We start from the raw sequence: 26,206 nt of genomic DNA, 5'->3' as shown, positions 1-26,206 counted from the left end.
TATCCTCTTACATAAAGGAAGGTTGGCTTTGGAAATAGAAAAATAATTCTTTAGCATATATCTAGGTCATGTTGTAGCATGGAAACTTTTGGGGCTTCCCCTGTTGAACAGTGGCAGGCACAGGGACATCCTGCCCCTACAGAGGTGGCAATAAACGAGGAACGGGGCTCCAGGAGGAGAACACTGAGCAGCAGGAGAGATCGCCCCTGGAAGCAGGGCTTGGGGCTTCACATTTCAAAGTCTGCCACCATGTCCCTTGATCCCTCCAGGATCCCTTGATGTACTGTGGATCAGAATGGAGGGGTCTTGTGGTTAGACTTTGGTACTGGTCACTTGTAGGTCAGAGAAGGGTAAAGTTCACTATCACATGGAATAGGGATTCACCTCACTTTTTATCAAAGCAGCTCGATTAAAAGCTTTTGTAGCAGAATAAAGCTTTTGTAGTGGGACAAAGCTATGTTGAAATCCTGGTGTGGGCATTGACTAGCTGCTGGTGCTTATAAGCTGCTTCATGAATCCGTTCTCCTGTCTCTAAAACTAGTGTAATTAATAATAGATAAATCATACCCCCTAGGCATTTGGTAAAGATTTATTTGTTAACTGAACAGTGTCTAGCAATAATAGCTAACAATTACTGAATACTTACCTTACCCCGTGCTAGGCTTAGTGTTTTTACTTGAATTATCACATGTAATCCTGGTACCAACTCTGTGAGGTAGGTACTATTATTATCCCCATTTTATAGATGAAGAAACTGAGGCCTACAGAAGTTAAGTAATTCACATAGCTAGTAGCTGATAGAACCAGTACTTGTGGGTCAGAGGTCTAAATCGGAGTCTCATAGGTAGAATTATATATCTCCTCAAAGTCCAGATTATATGTTATGTATCTTTGTATCTTGCCTCCTCTTTTTGACCTCTGGAACCAAAACAGCATTTTGTTGTATGTTGTATGAGATTCCTTAATATAAGGATTAAAGAATAATTTAGAAACAATTATAGCCTTGACAATGTAATGGGCTACCATGCAAAGGAGGAAACTCTTTGTCTTTGAAAAGGTTCAAGCTGTGGCTGGCTGACTTCTCAGGTCCTGTCCGACTCTAATGGTTCATTTATGGTTAATTAATATCCTTGGCATGTCCATGTTACATAAGGCGCCTTCCTCTGCTGGAGGAGAGGGGAAAGAGAACTCGTCTGGGGGTTATGTGTTAAATGGTTCAGCCTTCACTCTTACAAAGTTAAGTCTCTTACACAGGATCCTGCCAAATGTTATTGTCTAGCTTTACTAAAGAAGCAAATTCTCATTTCTACTTTCATGTTTAGTTTTAAGAAGCTGGTTTAGTCCCTTGTTAAAAAGCATTATGACCATGATGTAGCGCCATTATTAAGAAATGTATTATACAGTATGAATGTAGTGTTGGATGAATTTATGTGAATTATTCCATATTTGAGAAGGAACCACTTGGTAGCTGTTCTGAGTAAAGTTGTTCACGGGAAGGAAATTGCAAATGTACAGTTTTTCCCACCCCTCTTCAAAAGTCTTCTCATTGTCTAGGCAGCTAGTAATGGTGATTGCCCTGAAAATAAGATTACTGTGGTACTTCCTAGGTATTCCATATCTTTAATTTCTAAAATCTTTGCCATATGAAACATTTATGGAAAAGCGTACAATTAAACTAGGTATGTTGAAAATTTATGCTTACATTGGTGAAACATCAAAATTTTATGGTAGTGCTTTTTTTTCTGAAGACAAGAATTCTCTTTTCCCCAATTTTTCATGACTCATCCTTTCTCAACTCATCTTTCTTATCCTTTGAAATTTCCTCTTCAGAGAATCAAAAAAGCTTTCTTCATCATTTTTTTTCTCCAATTCACAAGAGCTCCACTTTTAAGTGGAAGAAATAATGTTAGTTTTTCCACAGGGATTGATTATAAATTCCTTCTCTGTGCTGAATTGCACTGGCCTCTAGTGGATACCTGTCACAATTATGTTTCATATCGATCTTTCCTTAACTCACTTACTGTAACACTATACCACATATTTTAATAATTTTCAAGAATCTATATTAAGCACCACAGTCAGAATTATCAGAAGTTCGAAGGAGATTTAAGCATGCAGTTGATTAAACTTTATGGGGATAGTCCCATACTTGTCAATGTTCTTAACAAATTTAGATTATTTGCTGGAGTTTTGTAAGATGGAATTGTGATGTTAATGCCATGGTATTTCTCATTTAACACACATTGTACCTAAGACATTTGTAACATCTTTTTTAGAAAACAACCCAAATACTCTCTTCAGCTAAACAAGATATTAATGACATATCAAATCATCTTATATCCATAAAAACAAAGCATAGCTGACATGTTCCAAAGGAACATCATCACAGTGGAGTTTTCACTCATGTAAAATTTAAGAAAAACATCTTCTTACTAAGTGTAAATCCATGTCACTTCCTTGGACTTGGCAGTTTAATAAGCATATCTCACTATGACAGAGGATGACAGTCTTCATTCTAATACACAGTCAATAAATGGTAAAACTACATCCATATTTATTTGGTGATCTGCTATAAATTCAAGTGTTAAGTATTTTCTATTGAAACAACTCAATTTCATCCTATTTTTAATAAAGCTACTTAAACCATTACTGAAATCTGCTCTCGATTACCAATGAGCCAACAATCAAACCTCTAATTATTTGATAAATGGCACTGGATTTTATTTATATGGTGGTTTTGCCTCAGGGTCTCTCATAAGGTTGTAATAAAACAGTAAACCAAGTTTACTGTCATCTGAACTATGATGGCGAACTTGATTGGTTTAGACTGGGGATCCCTTTCCAGCATGGCTCACTCACAGGCTGTTGGCAGGAGTCCTGAGTTCCTTGCTATATAGGAGCCTCATTTAGGCTCCTTGAGTGTCCTTATGACATGACTGTTGGATTTCCCCCCAGTGAGTGATCAAGGATAGAGAGGAGAGAGAAAGAAAGTGGGAGAGCGAGAAAGACAGAGAGAGAGAGAGAGAGAAAGCAAAGAGGAAGAAGCTCCAGCGCTTTTTATAACCTCATCTTGGAAGTTGCTTCCTGCTACCATATTCTCTTATTTGAAGTGAGTCACTCAGTCTAACCCACACTCAAGAGGAATAAAGCTCTACACATTGAAGGGAAGATATTGAAGAATTTGTGGACAGATTTTTAAAGCCACCAGAAAAGATAATCATCATGGGAGGATTTGGCCCTTCAGGTTGGATTGGTATGCATAAAAAAGGTGTTTCAGAGGCAAGGGAATTAAAAGCAAAAATGAACTATTGGGACCTCATGAAGATAAAAAGCTTCTGCACTGCAAAGGAAACAATCAACAAAACTAAAAGGCAACGGACAGAATGGGAAAAGATATTTGCAAATAATATATCAGACAAAGGGCTAGTATCCAAAATCTATAAAGAACTCACCAAACTCCACACCCGAAAAACAAATAATCCAGTGAAGAAATGGGCAGAAGACATGAATAAACACTTCTCTGAAGAAGACATCCAGATGGCCGACAGACACATGAAAAGATGCTCAACGTCACTCCTTATCAGGGAAATACAAATCAAAACCACACTGAGATATCACCTCACGCCAGTCAGAGTGGCCAAAATGAACAAATCAGGAGACTGTAGATGCTGGCGAGGATGTGGAGAAACGGGAACCCTCTTGCACTGTTGGTGGGAATGCAAACTGGTGCAGCCACTCTGGAAAACAGTGTGGAGGTTCCTCAGAAAATTAAAAATAGAACTACCCTATGACCCAGCAATAGCACTGCTAGGAATTTACCCAAGGGATACAGGAGTGCTGATGCATACGGGCACTTGTACCCCAATGTTTATAGCAGCACTCTCAACAATAGCCAAATTATGGGAAGAGCCTAAAAGTCCATCAACTGATGAATGGATAAAGAAATTGTGGTTTATATACACAATGGAATACTACGTGGCAATGTGAAAGAATGAAATATGGCCCTTTGTAGCAATGTGGATGGAACTGGAGAGTGTGATGCTAAGTGAAATAAGTCATACAGAGACAGACAGATACCATATGTTTTCACTCTTATGTGGATCCTGAGAAACTTAACAGAAGACCATGGGGGAGGGGAAGGAAAAAAAGGTTAGAGAAGGAGGGAGCCAAAACATAAGAGACTCTTAAAAACTGAGAACAAACTGAGGGTTGATGGGGGGTGGGAGGGAGCGGGGGGGTGATGGGTATTGAGAAGGGCACCTGTTGGGATGAGCACTGGGTGTTGTATGGAAACCAATTTGACAATAAATTTCATATTTAAAAAAAAGAAAAGCAAAGGTGTTTCAGGCTACACACAAGGACTTGAGCTAGGACGTTGCACTGGGGTGACAGGTGTATTGGGGACAGCGTGCAGGGCAGGGAGTATGGCATGGTAGCTTTGGAGCCATGCTAGGGGTCTGCCACTCTCCAGATGTATGACCTTGGGGATGCCTCCTAACATCTCTGTGTTGGACTGCTGTCTATAAAAGAGGGGAAAACATCACTTTCCTCATAGGATCATAGTGAGATAGAAGTGAGTGAGCCCATCTAAAATACTTAGAAAACCGCTTGGCATCTTAAAAAGTGATCAGCAAGCATTGGCCAAACTGCTTCTGGCATAGCAGTATTGTTACCATATGTGGATTCACACTCTAACTCTTCATTCCACTCTTCCTTAGCCTAAGAAATCCTGCTGGGATCTCGTCTTCAAACTTGCTAAATTTTTCTCTGCTTTTACAGCTTTATTCTGCATCCCTCCATTTACCCATGCAACAGTTGTCCGCCTGAATATTTCTTACCATGCAGAGATTCTACAATCACTTGGGAGAGAGGAAAAGTCAGAAAGCTGCAGAGAGGGTGGGCATAGCAGCAGGAAGGTTTGGAGAGAACCTTCCAGGATGCTGACATGCCTGGCCCCTGAGGCAGTTTCAGTCATGAAGCACTGAGGACGGATGCAGCTCTCAAATACGTTTTGTCTAGTAAGCTCAATGTTTTCAAAAATCCATACTTCTGGCTTTTGAAAATGCAAAGATCTTAGCTCACATTCCCATGGCAACAATTGGATGGAGTATGTAGCGACGGTCCCTTTAGAAAAGGCAGGTCTTCTTCAGTGTGTCAGAATCTGTTGTTTTAATTCAGGGCCTCCTGACTCATTTATTGACCTCCGTGGCCCTTGAAGGCCTTGAGTGTGCAACCCCTCTCTCCAGTTAAAAGGCTGGCACTCTGCAGTTTAGTCACATGGTGTAATCTGCCATAGGAAGGGCCTCCACCTTCAAGATCCCCCATGCATCTCTCCATGGAGAGAACTACAGCATGAAACTGAGCAGGAATTCCTGTTCACAGACCTGACTGGGTAGAGCTTATAGTCCTCCCACCTAGCTGATGAGAACTTTGGAGGGTAGCTAGATGGCATCGTGTGGAAGGAAACTTTTTAGGCCACATGTGTGGCAGGAATGGGCATTGTGGGAGTTGTCACCCAGTCAGGGCAAACAGGAAACTGGAATTGACTTTAGTCAACTTGAGCAACTTGAGCAACTCAGTCTTGAGCAATTCAGTCTTGAGCAAGTCAGAAAACTATCCCAAAGTTTCTAGAGTGAAAACTTGGACATGGTATTCAGGATGATCTTAACAAGAAACAAAAAGGAGTCATTTCAAAGCATTTACAAAAATACATCTTTGAATCCAAGGGAGCTTCTACTTTGGTAGGACATAAACAGACTTTAAATAATTCAAGATTACCTTTTAGACTTAGCACGTAGGAAAATACACACTCATTAAATAAATCCACGCCGTGGGATATGGAGCTGGGGAAATGGGTTTCTGCAAACAAAGGGATTTTTATTTTTCTCCAGGTGTTTCAGAGTATAAAGGTCAGTTATAGTTATAGGGAAGAGAAGAAGAATCTCTGACATATCAGAAAAAACAAATATGTGTCTGAATCTTATGGATTCCAGTAGTATACGTGCATGTCTGACCTACCAGGGGATGCTGACTTCTTAGAAAAGCTATATAGATCTTTACATAGTTTGAGTGCTTCTGTTTCTTTTCTTATATTTTTTCCTGGTTGTTAAGCCATCCTGTATGTATTCCCTTGGGGTACTTTTTGTTGTTGACTATTAACAGCTCAATGATACCGTTTATTTACTTGATAAAGCAGAATAATGTAACTTTTGAGATAAATGTGAGACCACTGCTTACAACTGGGTCATTGTACTTTCATGGAAGTTAAACATCATCTTTTTCCAAGGCTGCAGACCTACATTTTTACTTATTAACCATCTTTTCAGGTTTGTTTTCATGTTACCTGTATTCCTCCTTTAGACAGGCTGGGAGGCCACATGGGGATTGGGACATATTGAGCCTATCTTTCATTATGCTGAAAATAAGGTTTGCAAGTCTCCTTCTAGATGGGCCTTCCTTAGTTTTCGTTTGCAGCTAATAAACCAAATAAAGCCATTTTAGTGCTGAGATGCTCGTTTTCACCTAACAAGCTATCATTTGTCATTTATAATGGACAGGACCCAAGATAATAAAGCATTTGGCTTGTTTTCCTTTCACAGCTTTACCTTGGGTGTAGATCCAGACAGTTAATGAGCAATAATTTCAGATTCTTAGGTGTTAGGCATCTCCCAAAAAGGACCAGAGAAGGAAGTATTTGATAATACTCATTAAGATGGCTTGAGCTGTGAGTATTAACAATATTTTTTAACTTTTATTTCATTGTTTAACCACAGATACGTTGTGGAGAAGGGAAAACTAAACAATTAACCTTCTAGTTCTACAAGGTTCAGATGAATGGACTTTCTCAAATTCAAGCTGGGTTGGTCAAAATAGGGTGTTGTTACCAGTCTCACTAGGAAACAATTACTGATTCAACTCATGGTATATGGAGAAGAATTGACTTACAGAGAGGTGGATAGTGAAGGTGGGGGTAAGGAGTACAAGAACCAAAAGAGAAAGCCTGGGGACTGAGAACTAGTGGCCTGGAACCTCTTATATCTCTAAACCAAAAGGAAGAGAGAAGGGGCTAGTTACTTAACTAAAGAGTCCATAATGAAGGCTTTCTTGAGATCAGGGATCTTTTGTGGAAGGATGCACCCACTCAAGACAACCTCACTGGGAAGGACCTGGAGGAATGTAAACATCCTGACTCTCCCCTCCTCCATCAAAGGCTTCCCAAATGCCAGAGTGAGAAAGGAGCCCATTCATTTGTCTCTACAGTCAGCCTTCCAGGACCGAGAGGAACAAGGTGGGAAAAGGTGGGATGCGTCAGGAGGGGAACAGGGATCTAGAACATAGGTCCCAAATGACATCTTTTTTTTTTTTAAGGGAGCAAGAGGGAGAGAGCACAAGCGGGGGTGGGGGGGCAAAGAGAGAGAGGGAGAGAGAGAGAGAGCGTGCATGCGCGTGTGTGCGCTAGAGAGAGACAGACTCTTATGCAGTCTCCACACCCAGCATGGGGCCCATTGTGGGGCTTGATCCCATAACCCTGGGATCCTGACCTAATCCAAAATGGAGAGTCAGATGCTCAACCTACTGAGCCAACCAGGTGACCCTAAATTACATTTTTTTGATAGTTGGTTGAGCCTGTGCCTCAAGGGATAGAATATTTGGGAATTCTTTTGTAGAGAAAGTCTAACAACTTGAAAACTCCACTGAAGTCCATAAAAGGTTAAACTACGGGTGAGAGAAGGTGTGACCAACCAATGATTTAGATCACTTTGAGGTGAAAAGTTTTGTTAAATTTCATCCTGAGCAGGCTGTGGGAAGTAATCTGCTCCAGACATGTTATTCTGACATTTCCTGAACTGCTAAATAAATAGATCAGACTTCTACACAATAGATTACAATAAGGTCAGACAGTGATATCAGTAATTTTAGAATATTGTCTATAGCTCAGGGTGTTTTTTGATGACGGTGACATTGGATGCTGTTAGTAGGTGAAAAATGAATTCTGTAGATTCCTCTCTTCCGGATATTAAATCTTACAGGGCTGCCCAGTTCTGCCCAGGCAATTTAGAGAAGCCCTACATCTGGTGGGATGTTGATTTTTATAATTACAAATGTTTTAATGGGTAACTTTCTTGGAGGTTTTTTGTTTCATTTTGTTTTGCTTAATGTACATGAATTTAAACTTTTGATGTTAAGGCATACATAGTATCTTCAATGAGTATTTTGGTGTCCATCATTAGGGGTGTGAAGTTTGAGGGTGGGGTCACTTTACTAAGATGGACAGAGGGTGGGATTTTAGGAAATAAACCAGAAGTATGTTGTCATACATACTTTGTAGTATGTATGACAAAGATTTGGGGCAGTATACTGATTTTCACAAATATATGGGAAAGATCTGTTATGAGAAGAAACATATGTATGTATTTTTAAAATTATTTTACTTAAAAATTTTAATGTAAATTTTAGTGCATAATGAATAGCTTGTAACTTATTAAGATCTTGGTTGAAGCTTACATTTTGACTTTCTGAGTTATATATTTATCCATTGGGGTTTTGATACGAATTTTTGTCAATCCTTTGTTTCTCCAGAAAACTAAATAATCTAATCTATTTATCTGAACAGATGTATGAAGCATCACAGAATCATTATATTGCCACCTTCATCTTACACTAGACTTGTTATTTACGGAAACAGTGGGTTTTGCTATTAACTAAATTTATCTTCATTTCTCTATGGTGTGAAGTGTGAATCTGTGTGGTCCCAAGTTTTGGCTCTGTCTGCTTAGCTAATTTTTTTTAATCGATGTCAGTCGTGAATACAGGCAACAAAATCACCCATAGAAGCATTTTTCCACCTTTCCTGTAGGAACGGTTACCCTGTGGAGACCGTTATGTTGCAGCAATAGATAGTAGACATCCAGCTTATAGATTAATAAATGGGTCTTTCACCAGGTTGCCAATTTTATGGGTATTTTCTATTTTAACTCTCTAATGAATGATGATGGAGCATACATATTCACATTCATCAAGATGACATAAATCTGAGAGGACTGGACAAAATACTACTCAGAAAGAATGTGCCAGTAAATATTCTTAGTCTGCACCAATGTGATTCCCATTACAAATAAGATACAGATATTGCCTTATGAGCAGTGAGTATCCTGCTTTGAAAGCAATTATCTGTTAACCTGGGAAAGCAGTTTTGTAACTAAAATATTTTTTAACAGTCAATTCTGATAGTTGAGCTCTTAAGTGAGAATTGTATGCCTCTTTTTTTTTTTTTTTAAAGCCTTTAATGTTTCCTGGTGAATGGGTAAGACCAAAACCTCCGGGTTCGTTTTTATTCTTTTCTTTTAGTTTGAAATGGCTCTGTGGCCAAATTATACATCATAGAAGTTTTTGCAAGAGCTGTTTTAAACACATGACACTCAAAAAAAGAACCTTGCTTTTGCCATTCTGGATGTCCAAGTAGTTTTTGTAATCCTGACAATGGTTCTGATTCTCAGTTCAAAAGGATATGGGAAATGTCTCTGCAGAGGATAAAAAAAAAAAAAAAAATGTCTGTGCTGTTCCCTCAAATATCTGTATTCTTCAGTCATTTTAACTTCTTGTCTCCTGTGCCTGCTTATAATGCCAACCAATATTTCCATCTTTAGATATTTTTTTCTTTTTCCTGTTAATAGCTGACTTAACCCCAGCTACAGTGTTTGCTGGCAAGTGAGGAAACATTTGTATCCCATTCTTGGAGTGGCCTTGGCATTCATGGTTGGTGTTCTTGATTACAAAAGCCTTCCAGTTTTGCAGACACTTACTTACCACTTATAAATGTGATGTAAATAGTGACATGATTAGTATCCTTGGGGAGAAAGACCCTAGATCCCTGGGGCATCCAAACACTCAGTACACTAGCTCCTGAATTCATTGGCGATCAAATTTCCAACCCTTTGACTCTTGTAGAAAATGAGTAAAATAGGATGTAGAAGTTAGAACACAGATCGTCCACTAAAGTTGTCCTAAGCTAGAATCCATACTATTTGACCAGATGACTTTTTTCATACAGGATTACACAGGCCTAGAGTTTCTTAGGACACATGTTAGAAAGCTTTCACTTTCTAATAGGCGCTCATCTGGAGAGGAAGTGTGGCATAATAATGTCTATGGTGCACTATTCATAGTATTTTTTAACCTATTAAAATAACCAGTATTCATAACGGAAGGTGCCTTTGTCCTGCCTAGTGCTGGAAGTCGATATTCATTTGTTTGTTTGTTTTTGGTTTTCATGTACTTAAACATACATGATTAATGAGATTGTAGTCATTATGCTGGATGTGAATTAGGTTTCCTTACTAATTTTTTTTTTTTTTTTGTACAGAAAAGGCAGTGTTGACAGACTAAATCTTTCAGTTCTAATTATCAAAGTTTGTGTTATGTGACTCCAAAGTTAGGGAGGCAAACCTATAATACACTTGATTTGACTCTTTCCTCCACTGTGTGGCAGACATTGCTTATAGGTCACAGATCCCCCTAAACCAGGTCATGACCCTAACCTCGTTCTCAACACAGTACTCCAAATAGCCCTGCAGAGTTACTGCACCTTGCAGTGACCATTCCATCACCTAATACTTAAAATCTACATCAACAGTATGTCTCATATGGCATATTCTCCATTAGAATTTTATGGATCATAATTAGAAATAATTAATATTTCCATATTCTAGTAATAATAATAATAATGGCAAAGGGATAATTTTCACCATGACAGAAATGACAAGAAGACTTATCAGTCTACAGAGAGAGGTCTTATAGGGACATCTGTTTGTTTCAGGAGAGACTCTAAATTTTGAGGGCCAGGATCCACTCTTACACCATCATCATCACTCTGCGATCCCATCTAAGGATTGCAGACAGCAAGCTCTGGACAGCTCTTTAACTGTGAACAGGAAACATTGGATAGTAAAGAACTGAAACCCGTTGCTCCAGAAAACTGTAAAGATCTCTTCCCTCTGATCCATTTTAATAAGGCTTTGGGATTTGGAAGCAAGAAATACATGGGTACCAGAATATAGGACTCAGAAATGTGCCCTTGAAGTTTAGAATAGAGCCAAAGTAGTGTTGGGGCTTTGGACTAATCGTGGAAGTCACTGGCTATAGAGAGACAGCTGGGAGGAATAGAAAGGCCATGAACTTTGAAGTAAGACTGACTTGGTCCAAATCATGCCTCCATTGTTTCCTAGCTCTGTGCCCTTGAACAAGTGATTTTAAGCTCTTTGAGCCTCAGCTTACTTACTGGGGCAGTGGTAGTATGTGATTACTAGCACCTAGGAAAATCAACATGCAATACATATTCATCCTCCATACCATTTTACTTATTTTAGTGAGGAGAAGATTGCAGGATATAACTAGGAAGGAATTAAGGAAGAGAAGAATAAATCAAGGACAAATCAGACATTTCCCTCCGTTTATTCTGGCTGTTCTCAGAGGTCACGCTCAATGGAAACTTGGCTCTCCATCCAGATACTGTTTATCTACAGATGCTATTTCTATGCTATCAGTTTTGGAATAACTGATTCCAGGGTTGGAATAAAATGGTTGGGTTTATCTTGAATGAGTAATTAAAAATGCCAAATGTTTGATATTAAGGGTGGTATATAAAGATATTTCTTTTGACTCTGAGATTATTCAGGCTGTGTTGTGTAAACTTACTAAGAAATGGAAGAAATTAAAAGGGCAGAGTGAGAGGGTGAGTTTTTCAAGAGATACTCTTGTTCTCATGCCATTCATTGGGATTTGGAGGGTGTATCATTTGCTTTAACCCAGCAATCCTAGTGCACAAATTTTCACAAAAGAACATAATTTGAAATTCCAAGAACAAACCAAAAGTAGAAAAGCAAGCCAGAGCAGCTCATCCCAGTTGAACTGAGCAGTCGCCTTATTTATAAGTTTACAACAAAACCCAAGATTGAATTCCTCACCTGAATCACTTCCTTATTGACTGAATCCATTTAGACTCCCCTCTAATTTAGCGGAGTATTTTTATTAAAGGCAGGCATACAAACATCAATTATCCAAGCTGCATCTAATTTCCTTCACCGTTTATTTTCCTTCGTTGGCTGCCAATGGATTAGAAGGCATGATTAGAATTCAGCAGGAAAATAAAAACAACAACAAAAAAGAGAAAAGCAGTTTAACAGAAACAGATGCTTAAACAAGAGCAACAACATTTGGAATTAAAGTAACTTGTGATTTAAAAAATGCCCTTATCTTGCCTAATATAAACATGCTTGCTTGATTTTTATCAGTCTTGCCTACTGTAACGAGACCACATTAGCATGCTGAATTAGAATAAGCAGAGGCAAAACCCACTGGTCGCACCGACTGTGCTTATTGTAGATATTACCATGTGTTTTAAATGCAGCCAGTACTTCAGCATTTGCAATCACCGTTACAAAATGGCTTGCTTATTGGTGAAGGCGATTTGTTCGCTTCCAGCCAATGTTAGAAAGAGAGTTAGCAAGAGAATGTTAACAAGAGAATAAAGAAAAGGCATTCAAGACATTTTATGGACTTGTGAAAGGTACAGACTTTGTTTCAGGGAAATGATATTAACGTTGGCATGGGCACATTTATTTAATCAGCTACTGCTACAGTGATGGCAAGAAAATGGTGAGCCAAAGGAAGAGGACTTACATTGTGAAAAGTTCTATCAAAGAGATTTCAAACGACGCAAAGGAGAGGTGGTGGTTGCAGTGGACTTGAGGCTAACCACGAATCAAATCATGTCTGTGTCAGAAGGTGACAAACTTTGGCCTACAGGGCAAATCCGACCCACTTGTTTTTGTAAATAAAGTTTTATTGGAACACAGCCACACTTATTCATTTATATATTGTCTGGGACAGCTTGCATGCTACAGTGGCAGAGTTGAGTAGTTGGGACACAGACTGATCTACAAAGCCTAAAATACTTACTGTCCCTTAAGGGAATAAGTTTGCCAGCCCCAACGTGTATGGTATGTGTCACTGTTACCTGTTCCAGACAACCCTGCGTGTAGTGTGGTGAAACAGACCGTGGTTTGAACTTGGGACCTCTTAACAGCTAGGAGACCCTAAACTCTCTGAGCCTCAGTCAGCTCATAAAATGGAGGTCATTAAACCTATCACATAACTTAATATGGTTGCTGAATCAATGCTAATTCCCTTTCCACTGTCCCTGAATTCTGTGCAGGTGCCTTGAAACCAAAGGCTTCTCAGACTCCTATTCATGATGTTTACTCTGTTAAGACTCTGCATGATTTGATCCCAACCGGGGGTGGTCCATCTCATTTCCCACCACTCAACTTCTCAGGCTCCGGGTACATGAGCCTCAGGTGGGGAAAATGGTTATCCCCACCTCATATACTACTCATTTGTTAAACATGTTAATACATGTAAAATAATTAGAATCCTGTCTACCATCTGCTAAATGCCTGGTAAACATTAGCTCTTGTTCTTTGTAATTATTATTAGTTTTAATTCTTATGGACACTTCTTCCAGAAAAGTATACATTCACATAGCATTTTATAATAGTTGCAAAGAACTCACAATTCCGCCGAAACTTGTACCCCTATCCTACACACACAGACTACATGTTATCCTTTGTCATTATCTGCCTTTGAGACCAAATCCTAAAGGAGAGTCTGGTCACAGGACTTATCTAAAATTACCCCTAAAAACTGTAGCGTGTGTGTGAGTTGAGGAGCTTGAAGTTCCCTCATTTCATCAGATCCTCAAAGAGATTATGTTGCCAAAAAAGGGTTTTAGTCTGTGATTCTGTTGGTTTCTTTGTTTATATGGGGTTGAAAGAAGCTTGATAAATACCAACGGCTATATCGCTTTTCTTCTTTTGAAGTTCATTCTTTACTTTTAATTGTGGACTCAAATATGCAGGCAGAGGGTATCTTGCAAAGCCAGACACACAGAGACATTTGAAAGCCCTGCATTTGGACCCCCTGACCACCTGCACAGCTGCCAGCAGCCGCCGCAGACCTCGCCGTGGGAGTAGCTGTCTGGGGGCCGGGGACCTGTGCCGTGCATCTGGCACCGTAACTGCCTCACTAGATGATCTTTACTTTTGTGAAACAGTAAATAGCAACCCTTGTAATTCTCACCTGAGAATTCAGAGAAGCCTGTTGGTGAAAGCACTTAGGAATCTTCCGGGAAAATCTCTTGATACTTAAATAGAACTAACCGCTGCCTTTTTTTTTTTTTTTTTTTTTTTTTTTTTAGCTTTCTCTTTGCCAGGAAAACAAAACAAAAGACTACTTAAAGTTGCTATTGCTATTGTCATGGAACAATTAGTGGTTGTCATAACGAATGGACACGTGACGGACACGTGGAAAATGGGACATGCTTTATACATGCTAAATAATAACAGTGATGTCACAAGGCTTTCCTTTGCAGAGTGTCTTAATTTCATTCTCAGTTTGAGATTGCGGATTGCAGTAGTTAATTATAGAAATCGGTCCAGAGTGAAACTTTAAATGAGATTTCCATTAAAGTGCATGACTGCAGCAAATTGCTATATAGTGGAAGAGAATGGCATCATCTCTCGTGGACTGGGGTCTTCCACCACCCCTGCGGGTGATCTTGCTCGCTGTGCTGTATGGCAAGGCACGTCTTCTAAGCAGTCACCTTTCCCTGAGCTAAGCAGTCTGTGTACTTCTGTGTCTTGTCGTTCTTTTAAAAGTCCTGACTTGTTAGTATAGGTCAAACTCTTTGTCTTTCTTTGTTTCTCATTGCTTTCTTTCCCTTTCTCTCATTTTTACATTTTTTTTTAACATTTATTCATTTTGAGAGACAGAGATAATGTGATCAGGGGAGGGGCACAGAGAAGGGGAGACGCAGAATCTGAAGCGGAATCCAGGCTCTGAGCTGTCAGCACAGAGCCTGATGCAGGGCTTGAACTCATAAACCATGAGATCATGACCTGAGCCGAAGTCGGACGCCCAACTGACTGAGCCACCCGGGCGCCCCTCCTTTTTTACATTCCTGATCTTTCTCTCTCTCTCCTCCACCCCTCTCACGTGGGCTATACTTCCCATCTCAACATTCACTACTTTCATGAAAGGCTGCTTTCAGACATCTTGCCTTCACCGAGCTCTGGAAAGAGAAGGAATAAGCAAAAAGAACCAAGTACTCACCCTGGACCTTTGGCACCTGCAACTCCATCCCCATTTAATCTGTAGGTCCCGAACGAACTAAGTGGGGTGTTTGCTCTGCCTTCGTCATGGCTGCTCCCTTTCACCTGAGTTCCTACTCTTTCCTTTTCTTTGCTGACTGTAACAAAAAAGAGGTTTCTCAGAAATCCTCTTGAGAAGCAGCAGTCTGCATCACTGGCTTTGCCTTCCCCTCACCTTAGCTCTGCAAGGGGTCTATTAACTGTGGATTGTAATCACCAGGTTACTTACTGGTCTGGCTCTCAAACTAGTCTCTGAATTCCTTGAGGACAGGGAACATAACCTTATTCATGTCCACATCCTAAGCACTTAACTCTGTACCCAGTATAAGGATGATGGTCATGAAGCATCTATTGAAGTTAATTCATTCACTCTTGAAACCACCATTTATTTGATGATTATGCTACGACATGGATTGTGCTAGCTGCTGATGGAAAAAACCCATGGCCCCGGTTGTAGAGGAGCACAAAGGTGACCCTTCTTTGCTAGGAGTGCAGTTGCAGGATGAGAGGTGAATAAACTACAGTAGAGAACAATAGTCCATTTCTCAGTGAGTGGAACAAGGGTGATTAATCATTCCTCCACTGTTGGAAAAGAGGGCATTTTCCTGGGGTCTGTACCGGTCCACATGGTTGGCTTACTTTTAGCTACAAGTTGTTAAATGAAGAGTATGTATTTTTAAAGTGTATCTATTTGTAATACCAGATGCTCACTAAACACTGTGAGATATTGACACGCCAATCCAGAGCTCACATGGACACTCCCTGCAGGGCATGCACCTCCTCAATAGCACTGAGACAGGAGGTCATGGGTATCTTTTCTTGCTCCCCACCTCCTACCTATTTAGGTGAATTCACATAAGTTTGTTGTGTGCGATATAACTACTCTGTAAAGATGAGTGAAACTGATCAATTCACCCTAACCTAATGAGGCAGGAGAAGTTCACCTAGAACTTTTTGACCTCTGAATTCATTCTTAAAGAACGTATAGGTTGAAACGTGGCAGAGGTCTACAGGTGCCAACGTGTGCTTTACCAGAAAAGCCTAGTTTTCCTTACACAAACCTGAGTGAGCCTCAGCAGTTACTAAGTTTCTCTCTTGGACCCCGTGGAGTCATTATTGCTCTTGAGTGTTTTTTATTTCATTGTTTTGGCAAGTTCCTCTCCATCCCACAGCTATTTGGAAACTACTTCTGTACGAAGCCTCAGTGCTAACAGCATTTAATAGCTGTCATTAGAAAGCAGGCTTCTGCTTACCAGTCAGCCTGCTGTGAATGTTAATGGGAGATTTCTGTTTGGGGAGTGGCCCCAACCTCTAACTGGTTTGAAAAAATACTGGTCATTTATTTTATTCATAAGACGTTACCTTTTGATTGGACTTCCGTAAGTTTGCGTTTCCATTATATTCTAATTCAGCATAGCTGTAGTGTACTGAACGAGGCTTTCTTATTTCTTACATGCTATCTAGGTAACCTGTCCATTTCCATCATGGCTTGTTGCAAATAAATGCATATATAAGTATCCTTTGAGTACTTTGCAGGCATGTACTAAGTGGTTTACGTGTATTACCTCATTTAGGCCTTCCAACAACCTTACAGACAAGGTACTGTTAGTCCCATTTTTTAGAGCAGGAAACTGTGTTCGGGACAGGTATATACCGCTTGCAAGATTCAAGTTCAGAGATTTGACATGCATTAAGAATCAGCAGGCAAGCTAGAGAGCTGACTTCGAGCCTCACCACTGCTACATGTGAGCTGTGTAACCTCATGAATTCTCTGTGGAGCTTTATCAGCTACAGAGGGCTCACCCTCACTTTACTTACCGAATAGGGTTTGGGCAAGAATAAAAATTTTAAATGAGGGTTCATGTAACGGGCACTTTCTAAAACAGTGAAGTGCTGAACAAATACCAGGCAGTCTTTCCCGATATGTTTTGTGTAGTAAATTTAGCATATTTAGATGACAGGATTTGAAAATGGCATGCATCACACATATATATGCTTTAGTGTACCCTAATTTAATTGTGATGACATTGTTGGAATTTTGATGCCTCCAGTGTGATGAATAGCATTTTTCTCTGGGTGTTATCAATTAGTCTAGGTAATGAATTCTCTTCATTATCTTGTTCTTCATGTTAATTATACAGGATTTTCTTAAACCTATTTATCAAGTCAGGATAAGTCTATTTTTTTTTTTTTTTTTTTTTGCCCGCATGCCTTTGAATATGGAATGTGTACAAACAGGTTAACATAATCAGTTTAAATTTACATTTCTGAAAAATTCCAGTTACTGGTTTGACTTTCCTCCGATTCTTACTTGTGGTATGAGCTTGTATCTCATTCTTCTGGGGCTCTTTTTTTTTTTTTAAATGAAAAAGGTTGTTATCTGAGATAATTAAACTATCTCTGGTTTTTGAGACTGTACCTTTAGAGGTACATTTTAAATTAAATGAGATTTTAAATGACCCTACTCATCCGGAAACAGTTCTAGACAACAACACAAGAAAACCAGAAGAGAGTATATAATAAATGTGTGGGGATTGATTTCATTTTGAGTTCAGAGAAGTGAGTGATAGAAGAATAGGGGTTCATATGGTAATGGTGTGTCTTGACCTTTACTAATTCAGTACTAAATTTTGACTTTCTTAACATCTTGTGGGCCTTCTGTCTTATAGTTTATAATCTGTGTTAAAACAACAACAGCAAGGAGTCTTAATGCTAATGTCAGCTAGCACTGTTTTGACGGGCACCTTCCTGTTTTTGATTTCAGGTGGAAGCCATCCTTGTCAATATTTTTGGTGGGATCGTCAACTGTGCCATTATTGCCAACGGCATCACCAAAGCCTGTCGGGAGCTGGAACTCAAGGTGCCCTTGGTGGTCCGGCTGGAAGGTGAGTTACAGTCGATTTCCACAGCGCCCATACCCCTTCTCCAAGACTGGGTGACCAGCGTGTTTTGCACTCACAATCTTCCTAGGACAATGTGAAGAAACCCTGGATTAAATAAGGTGAAACAGATGCTGTACAGCAGTGCTTCTCCGAGTCTCTATCAGGGTAGCAAGGACTGCAAGTCTCCAAGAATGGCATACGTTATGATTCTCCAGATTTTCCATACTCATTCCAGTGGGGAGCCGTTTTATTTTGAATCCTTTCATGAGAGGAGTGCTTTGGGAAAAAACACACTGAGAAAGGCTGCTCCCAGAATCATTCATCCTGGGGGAGCACTGCTTGTTGAGCCTTTTGGTCTCAGGACTCCTTTACTTGTTAAAATCGAGGACCCTAAAGAGCACATGGTTTATTCTGGGTTATAACTGTTGGTATTAACTAATTAACTAATTAAATTATTGAATTAACAACTTAATTTGGTAAGAGGTAAAACTAATTGGAACTTTTTAAACACTTCTTTTTAAACATTTTTTTGTGTTCTATTATTTTGTGTATAAATATAGATGCTATATATTTTATAAAAAATATCTTTTAAAATTTTTAGTGAGAATGGCAGGACTGTTTTACTTTTTACAAATCCCTTTAGCATCTGGCTTACTATTGGCTCCTGCATAGTAGCTGTTGCAATATGTTGTTTTGGTTGAAGTGCCTGAAAAAATGTGACTTCTTAGAGATGTTTATTTGGAAAATGGGGGGGTTTCCTAATAACCATTTCATATAATTGTGAATTTTCTTCATTGGTATGACACTAAAGTTAATAGGTAGTAGTTTCTTTTTAAAGATTAGTTTTAGGCAAAACTTGACACTATTTCAGTGGGCTTTTGATACTCTTATATTAAAATCCATTGATCTGTCTTGCACATTAGATGCATTTTATACATGTATATCCTGCACTGTTCGGTATGCAAAATATTAGATTATGTAGATCTTCCAAAGTTTGGCACATTTCAACATACACTATCAAAAAGTTCACATTTGTTCATATCACAGCATCCTCATTGGAAAGACGTCTAAATATTGGCATGTTGTCAAGAGTGGTAGATGCAACTTTTCCAGAAATCTAATTTTCACTTTAAAGCATAAATTTTATCATCAGCCACACAACGGTCAGTTGCTTTCCTCAAAGTGATAGCCTCATTTCACTCATAGTTGAGAAAATTTCCACCACATCATGAAGTCAGGATGACCATAGTGTGTCCGTCATTCTTCCAAGAAAATAGAATATTCCATGGAAAATCAGGTGGTTTCGCTTGCTACTCAGACAGCTGCACAAATGCATTGTTTCAGAAGAGCCACCAGAGTTCAGGATGCCCCAGACTTGCTCTCTGTGCATTTGCCGTTTGGTCACAGAGTATTCAAGAGACCTGTGCTCAAGACTTGATATTTAATAAAATTAATATTCTTGAAAAGGGCACCTGGGTGGCTCAGTTGGTTGAGCATGCAACTCTTGATTTCAGCTCAGGTCATGATCCCCATGTCGTGGGATCAAGCCCCGTATCAGGCTCCAGGCTAAGATTCCCTCTCTCCCACCCTCTGCCCCTCTACCCTGCTGGTGCTCTTCCTCTCCCTTTCCCTCTCTCTCTCTCTCTCTCTAAAAAAACATAAGTTAATATTCTTTTACTGTTCACCAAGGACACTCTTACCTGAAAGTGGCAACTTTTTACTACAAGTATGTGGTGGTGAAAACAGTGACTGTCAGTACAGCTTGGTTCCAGGACTCTGATTCCACAGTAATGTGCTGCTAGTTTCACCCTCCCTTGTTTTGCTTCATCAGTGCAAATCCCAACAGAGTATCATTGTTGTTGTTGTTGTTGTTGTTGTGGAATAGTTTTACATCAGGAACTTCCCCAAGGTTCTGTGGACCACACTTTGAAAACTGCTGTAGGAGAGAAGCAAAAGAAGGACTTTAATGTGAGAACTACGCAGAAGGTCCAACCAGCTGATCAGCATATTCAGATTACAGTGATCCAGCTGCCTTCTGGGTAAATTTCTGCGATACTATTCTTGAGACAGCTCCTTTTCCTCAACTTCGGAGCTGGTGCCGTAATTCCCTAGAGACCTCAGGTCCTTCCCTTCAAGATAAAGTCCTGGGAGTTTTTGACCCTGTTCTGTATCCCTGTCCTTTGAGGTCAAGATTCCAGAAGAGCTGCAGCTTGGGTTTTGTTTGTTTGTTTGTTTGTTTTTTCTGTTTACTTCTTTCTGTTTCTTTTTTCTCTCGCTCTCTGCCACTCTCCTTTCACCCTGAGCCTCTCTGCCGCACAAGTGTAGATCTGTACCATATGGACTTGAAAGAAGTATGATTCCCCCCCCCCCAAAAAAAAAATGGAAATAGCTGGAGTGCCAGTTGGCAGAGTTTAATATGGACATTAAAACATACGAGTGAATTACATCTTCTTAAAAATGTAAATGTGACATAATTGACCCCTATAAAAGTAATTTCAATAAAAGGAAAATTAGTGGCAAGGCTGCAGTGAAAAGAAAATTGACCAAGAAGTTAGTGGGTGCGTCAGTGTCGGTATAATTCTGGTTAAAATGTTGATGTCACACTGTTTTCAGGGTTCGAGTGACCACTGACCCTCAGCTTCTAAAAGTTAGCTCTCCTTGTGTTTTTAAAGGGGAGCAAGTCTCTACAAGCAGATTAGACTCATGTCTGTTCCTTGGAAATGACTAGAAATGAGTGTATACTAGGGCGGGCTCATTCTTTCTAGTGATGCTCACCATGCCTGTGTGGTCAGCAGAGGCCCCTAATTATTAGTCACGAGTACATTCATAGAAATGAAGGTTACTCCACTTTACTGTTTACTTTTTTTCTGAAGGAGCCCTTCTTTTATTTTCACCCTGCACTATTGTTCCAGAAGTATTAAATGATCCCCATCCTTTAACATATCCTTATTGTGTGTATCTGATTAATACACATGCTAAAATATGAAAAGTACCACTTCCAGCATTTTCTCCCCAATAGTCTTTGTTGGCTGTTATCAGACGTCTATCTGAGCTCCTAGGAAGAAGCTGGAAGTTTCTGTTTGTTAGACAATCAGATGTGCATCTTTTAAGTTATGGTGCTTCCAAAATATATGCTCGTGTTTTTTTAATTGATTAATTAATAAATACTATGTGCAGGTCATTGCGCTTTAGACATTAGGATGTATAGAAGTGTAAAAAAACTCTATCAGTTACTAGATAAGCAAAAATACAACAAAGAGAAAAAAGAAAAAATTAACAGTACAGATAATATATACAAAATGTTAACAGGTGTTTGCCCCAATAGACTCTGCTTCTATCTTAGTAGCAGTAGCTATTGGGGCATCCCAGAGAGCCATCAGCTTGGCCAGTGGAATCTTTGCAAATACTGATACCTTGCAACGCCCACTGTATCATGGAGAATCGTATGTGATGATTCAAGGTGAACTCAAAAAGCATACTGTCCCCCAAATTTACATAGGCTAAAAATATCCATGGTGACCTTCTTTGTGACTACTCTTCTTCACTGTGATGCCCCCTATCCCATAATAAGCATCGAGGGCCTTTTATCAAGAGAGAAAAGCAGGCAAGATTTTGACATTTCTGGAGTCCTAGCTGGTGTTCTTTTCTTCCTCTTGTAGGAATTAGTCTCTCGTGTGAAAAATGCCTCTCACGCTCAACATGGTTTGTACCAAGGACAGCGATATTTTACCATATGTGATTTCTTGAAAACCAGCAGCCCCACACCAAGAGCAAACCTGTCCCCAAATTGTGTTCGTCCTACATAATAAATAAGAGAAAGATGAAGAATTCTACTTTAACCGAGCTCTCCTCACTATTCATAGATAACAAAATGCAGAATATTGGTGATGGTTTTACCCATAAAGTCCCCATAAAAAAGAACTATAAATAAAAACCAAGCCAGTTCTCTTTATGTGAAAGGAATGTAGACTTCTGTAAAATATGTGTCCGTTAAGCTGAGTGCCTGTGTATCTCAGCCCACTTTCTTTGGCATACTCCTTTCTTTAAGCTTACTCAACATTGACTACTATAATTATAGCACATTTAGAGATGTGAGTCAGCAGAGAAATATCATAAAAGCAGACTTTCCAAGTTGAGCATAAGTTGAAATAAGATTTGAATCCCTGGAAAGGAAGGGGGAGGGAATTTGGTAAAGGATCAGGAGCAACTCATCAGATCTGTTCCATACTTGGCAGCTGCTACTGGGACCATAATAGTGGTAAAACCTGCAGCCTAGGACCTGGATAGATCAGGAGGCTGTCCTGGAGAGAGGAATGGCTTTGCAGCAATATGTCATGGCTAAAAAAACCAAGTGGGGTGGGGCGCCAGGGTGGCTCCGTTGATCAAGTGTCCGACTTCCGCTCATGTCATGATCTCACAGTTCATGAGTTTGAGCCCCACGTCAGGCTCTGTGCTGACAACTCAGAGCCTGGAGCCTCCTTCAGATTCTGTGTATCCCTCTCTCTCTGCCCCTTCCCCGCTCATGCTCTCTCTCTCTCTCTCTCTTTCTCTCTCTCTCTTAAAAATAAATAAACATTAAAAAAAAAGTGGAAAAATCATGTCAATAGCTAGAGTCTACAACATTAGGTAGTATCTAAAACCCAAGCAGGATTGTCACATAGAGGTAAAAGTAGAGTAGACAATGGCAGAGATAGAAGTGGAACTGAGGGGGTGCCTGGGTGACTTAGTTGGTTAGGTGTCTGACTCTTGATCTCAGCTTGGGTCTTGATCTCAGGGGCATAAATTCAAGACCCACTCTGGGTTCTATGCTGGGCAAGGAGCCTACTTGAAAGGAAGGAAGGAAGGAAGGAAAAGAGAGAAAGAGAGAGAGAGAGGAAGGAAGGAAAGAAGGGAGGGAGAGAGGGAGGGAGGGAGGAAGGAAGGAAGGAAGGAAGGAAGGAAGGAAGGAAGGAAGGAAGGAAAAGTGAAATGAGAGGGGATAAAAAGGAAACTTGGGTTTTAAATAGTGACTGAGAATGGTGGCAACCATGGAGGCATGGTTGACCGACCTGGGAAAGTCCGAAGTGGAAACCAGTGAGAACAGAGGCAGATGTGGCACAGGGGTATTGTCATCCTTGGTTGAGATGACCCTGTACAGTGTCAGATGGAGCACGTTTCGAGGTAGACATGGAGGAATACGGGGAATGACCCAAGGAGAAATGTCATAGAAAAATGGGCAAGTCAACCCATGTTGAAGTCCTCCAGTAAACCACGCTCAGATCTGGCTGCATGAGAAATTGGTCTCCTGCAGGGGCACCTGGGTGACTCAGTTAAGTGTCTGACTTCAGCTCAGGTCATGATCTCACACTTCGTGAGTTTGAGCCCCGCGTCAGTCTCTCCTGACAGCTCAGAGCCTGGAGCCTGCTTTGGATTCTGTGTCTCCATTTCTCTCTGCCCCTTCCCTGCTTGTGCTCTCTCTCTTGCTCTCTCTCAAAAATAAATAAACATTGGAGGATCCTGGGAAGATGGCAGCATAGGAGGATGCTGGGCTCACTGCGCGTCCTGCTGATCACTTAGATTCCACCTACATCTGCCTAAATAACCCAGAAAACCGCCAGAAGACTAGCAGAACGGAGTCTCCGGAGCCAAGCGTAGACGAGAAGCCCACGGAAGAGGGTAGGAAGGGCGGCGAGGCGGTGCGCGCTCCACGGACTGGCGGGAGGGAGCCAGGGCGGAGGGGCGGCCCGCCGGCCAAGCAGAGCCCCCGAGTCTGCCTTGCAAAAGCGGAGGGGCCGGACGGAGTGTGTTCCGACAGCAAGAGGGACTTGACATCTGGAAGGTTATAAGCTAACAGCTCTACTCAGAGAACGGGAGGGCTGGAAGACAACGGGAGGGAGAGTTGTTGAGCGCCGGACGACAGAGCTCAGCTTGGCGGGGAACAAAGGCGCTCGCCAGCGCCATCTCCCTCGCCCAACCCCCAGCCAAAATCCCAAAGGGAACCAGTTCCTGCCAGGGAACTTGCTCGCTCCAAGCAAACACCCAACACTGTGCCTCTGCAGATCCATCCCCCCAGTGGGTCTGACTCCCTCCTGGTGCCAGGGCCCCTCCCGAAGCGGATCTCCGAAGGAAAAGTGAGCTGAGCCTGCCCCTCCCGCCCCTGTGCACTTTGCTGATCCACCCCAGCTAATACGCCAGATTCCCAGCACCACAAGCCTGGTAGCCCAGACGGGCCACGCCACCCCACAGTGAATCCCGCCCCTAGGAGAGGGGAAGAGAAGGCACACACCAGTCTGACTGTGGCCTCAGCGGTGGGCTGGAGGCAGACATCAGGTATGACTGTGGCCCCGCCCACCAACGCAAGTTATTCAAGACAGCACAGGGGAAGTGCCCCGCAGTCCCGCACCACTCCAGGGACTATCCAAAATGACGAAACGGAAGAATTCCCCTCAGAAAAACGTCCAGGAAATAACAACAGCTAACGAACTGATCAAAAATGACTTAAACAATATACCAGAAAGTGAATTTAGAATAATAGTCATAAAATTAATCGCTGGGCTTGAAAACAGTATAAAGGACAGCAGAGAATGTCTTGCTACAGAGATCAAGGGACTAAGGAACAGCCAGGAGGAGCTAAAAAATGCTATCAATGAGCTGCAAAATAAAATGGACACAACTATGGCTCGGATTGAAGAGGCAGAGGAGAGAATAGGTGAACTAGAAGATAAAATTATGGAAAAAGAAGAAGCTGAGAAAAAGATTAAAAAATCCAGGAGTATGAGGGGAAAATTAGAGAACTAAGTGATACACTAAAGAGAAATAATATACGCATAATTGGTATTCCAGAGGAGGAAGAGAGAGGGAAAGGTGCTGAAGGTGTACTTGAAGAAATAATAGCTGAGAACTTCCCGGATCTGGGGAAGGAAAAAGGCATTGAAATCCAAGAGGCACAGAGAACTCCCTTCAGACGTAACTTGAATCGATCTTCTGCACGACATATCAGTGAAACTGGCAAAATACAAGGATAAAGAGAAAATTCTGAAAGCAGCTAGAGATAAACGTGCTCTAACATATAAAGGGAGACCTATAAGACTCGTGACCGATCTCTCTACTGAAACTTGGCAGGCCAGAAAGGAATGGCAGGAGATCTTCAATGTGATGAACAGAAAAAATATGCAGCCAAGAATCCTTTATCCAGCAAGTCTGTCATTTAGAATAGAAGGAGAGATAAAGGTCTTCCCAAACAAACAAAAACTGAAGGAATTCGTCACCACTAAACCAGCCCTGCAAGAGATCCTAAGGGGGATCCTGTGAGACAAAGTACCAGAGACATCGCTATAAGCATGAAACCTACGGACATCACAATGACTCTAAACCCATATCTTTCTATAACACTGAATGTAAATGGACTAAATGTGCCAACCAAAAGACATAGGGTATCAGAATGGATAAAAAAACAAGACCCATCTATTTGCTGTCTACAAGAGACTCATTTTAGACCTGAGGGCACCTTCAGATTGAGAGTGAGGGGATGGAGAACTATTTATCATGCCACTGGAAGTCAAAAGAAAGCTGGAGTAGCCATACTTATATCAGACAAACTAGACTTTAAATTAAAGGCTGTAACAAGAGATGAAGAAGGGCATTATATAACAATCACAGGGTCTATCCATCAGGAATAGCTAACAATTATAAATGTCTATGCGCCGAATACAGGAGCCCCCAAATATATAAAACAATTACTCACAACATAAGCAACCTTATTGATAAGAATGTGGTAATTGCAGGGGACTTTAACACTCCACTTACAGAAATGGATAGATCATCTAGACATACGGTCAATAAAGAAACAAGGGCCCTGAATGATACATTGGATCAGATGGACTTGACAGATATATTTAGAACTCTGCATCCCAAAGCAACAGAATATACTTTCTTCTCGAGTGCACATGGTACATTCTCCAAGATAGATCACATACTGGGTCACAAAACAGCCCTTCATAAATATACAAGAATTGAAATCATACCATGCATACTTTCAGACCACAATGCTATGAAGCTTGAAATCAACCACAGGAAAAAGTCTGGAAAACCTCCAAAAGCATTGAGGTTAAAGAACACCCTACTAAAGAGTGAATGGGT

At 40.7% G+C, this 26,206-nt stretch overlaps 1 protein-coding gene and 1 long non-coding RNA gene across 7 annotated transcripts in view; one reads left to right on the top strand and one right to left on the bottom strand.

Annotated features, from left to right (window-relative positions):
* Nucleotides 1–26,206, top strand: part of SUCLG2 (succinate-CoA ligase GDP-forming subunit beta) — a 330,084-nt gene that overhangs the window by 227,472 nt on the left and 76,406 nt on the right. For 4 of the 5 annotated variants that reach the window (XM_042929928.1, XM_042929931.1, XM_042929932.1 and 1 more), the window contains exon 12: nucleotides 17,971–18,091. In XM_042929928.1, coding sequence (XP_042785862.1) covers nucleotides 17,971–18,091 — 121 coding nt within the window. Of the gene's footprint in view, nucleotides 1–17,970; nucleotides 18,092–21,747; nucleotides 22,485–26,206 lie in introns of those variants that run through there. The other variant, XM_042929929.1, reaches the window with a different exon arrangement.
* Nucleotides 11,765–21,739, bottom strand: LOC122214544. 2 transcript variants are annotated; one of them, XR_006199946.1, is made up of 4 exons: nucleotides 21,502–21,739; nucleotides 19,789–20,024; nucleotides 15,169–15,304; nucleotides 11,765–12,101 (listed from the first exon to the last, which is right to left on the bottom strand). It is a non-coding gene; the product is annotated as an uncharacterized LOC122214544 (long non-coding RNA). The 2 variants fall into 2 exon arrangements; XR_006199945.1 differs by lacking the exon at nucleotides 21,502–21,739 and having other exon boundaries at nucleotides 19,789–20,264.

The sequence above is a fragment of the Panthera leo genome, chromosome A2 (genome assembly GCF_018350215.1).
Source record: "Panthera leo isolate Ple1 chromosome A2, P.leo_Ple1_pat1.1, whole genome shotgun sequence".
Taxonomy (NCBI): Eukaryota; Metazoa; Chordata; class Mammalia; order Carnivora; family Felidae; genus Panthera; species Panthera leo.
The sequence above is the reverse complement of the archived record's forward strand: the minus strand, read 5'-3'. Positions and strand labels throughout refer to the sequence as shown.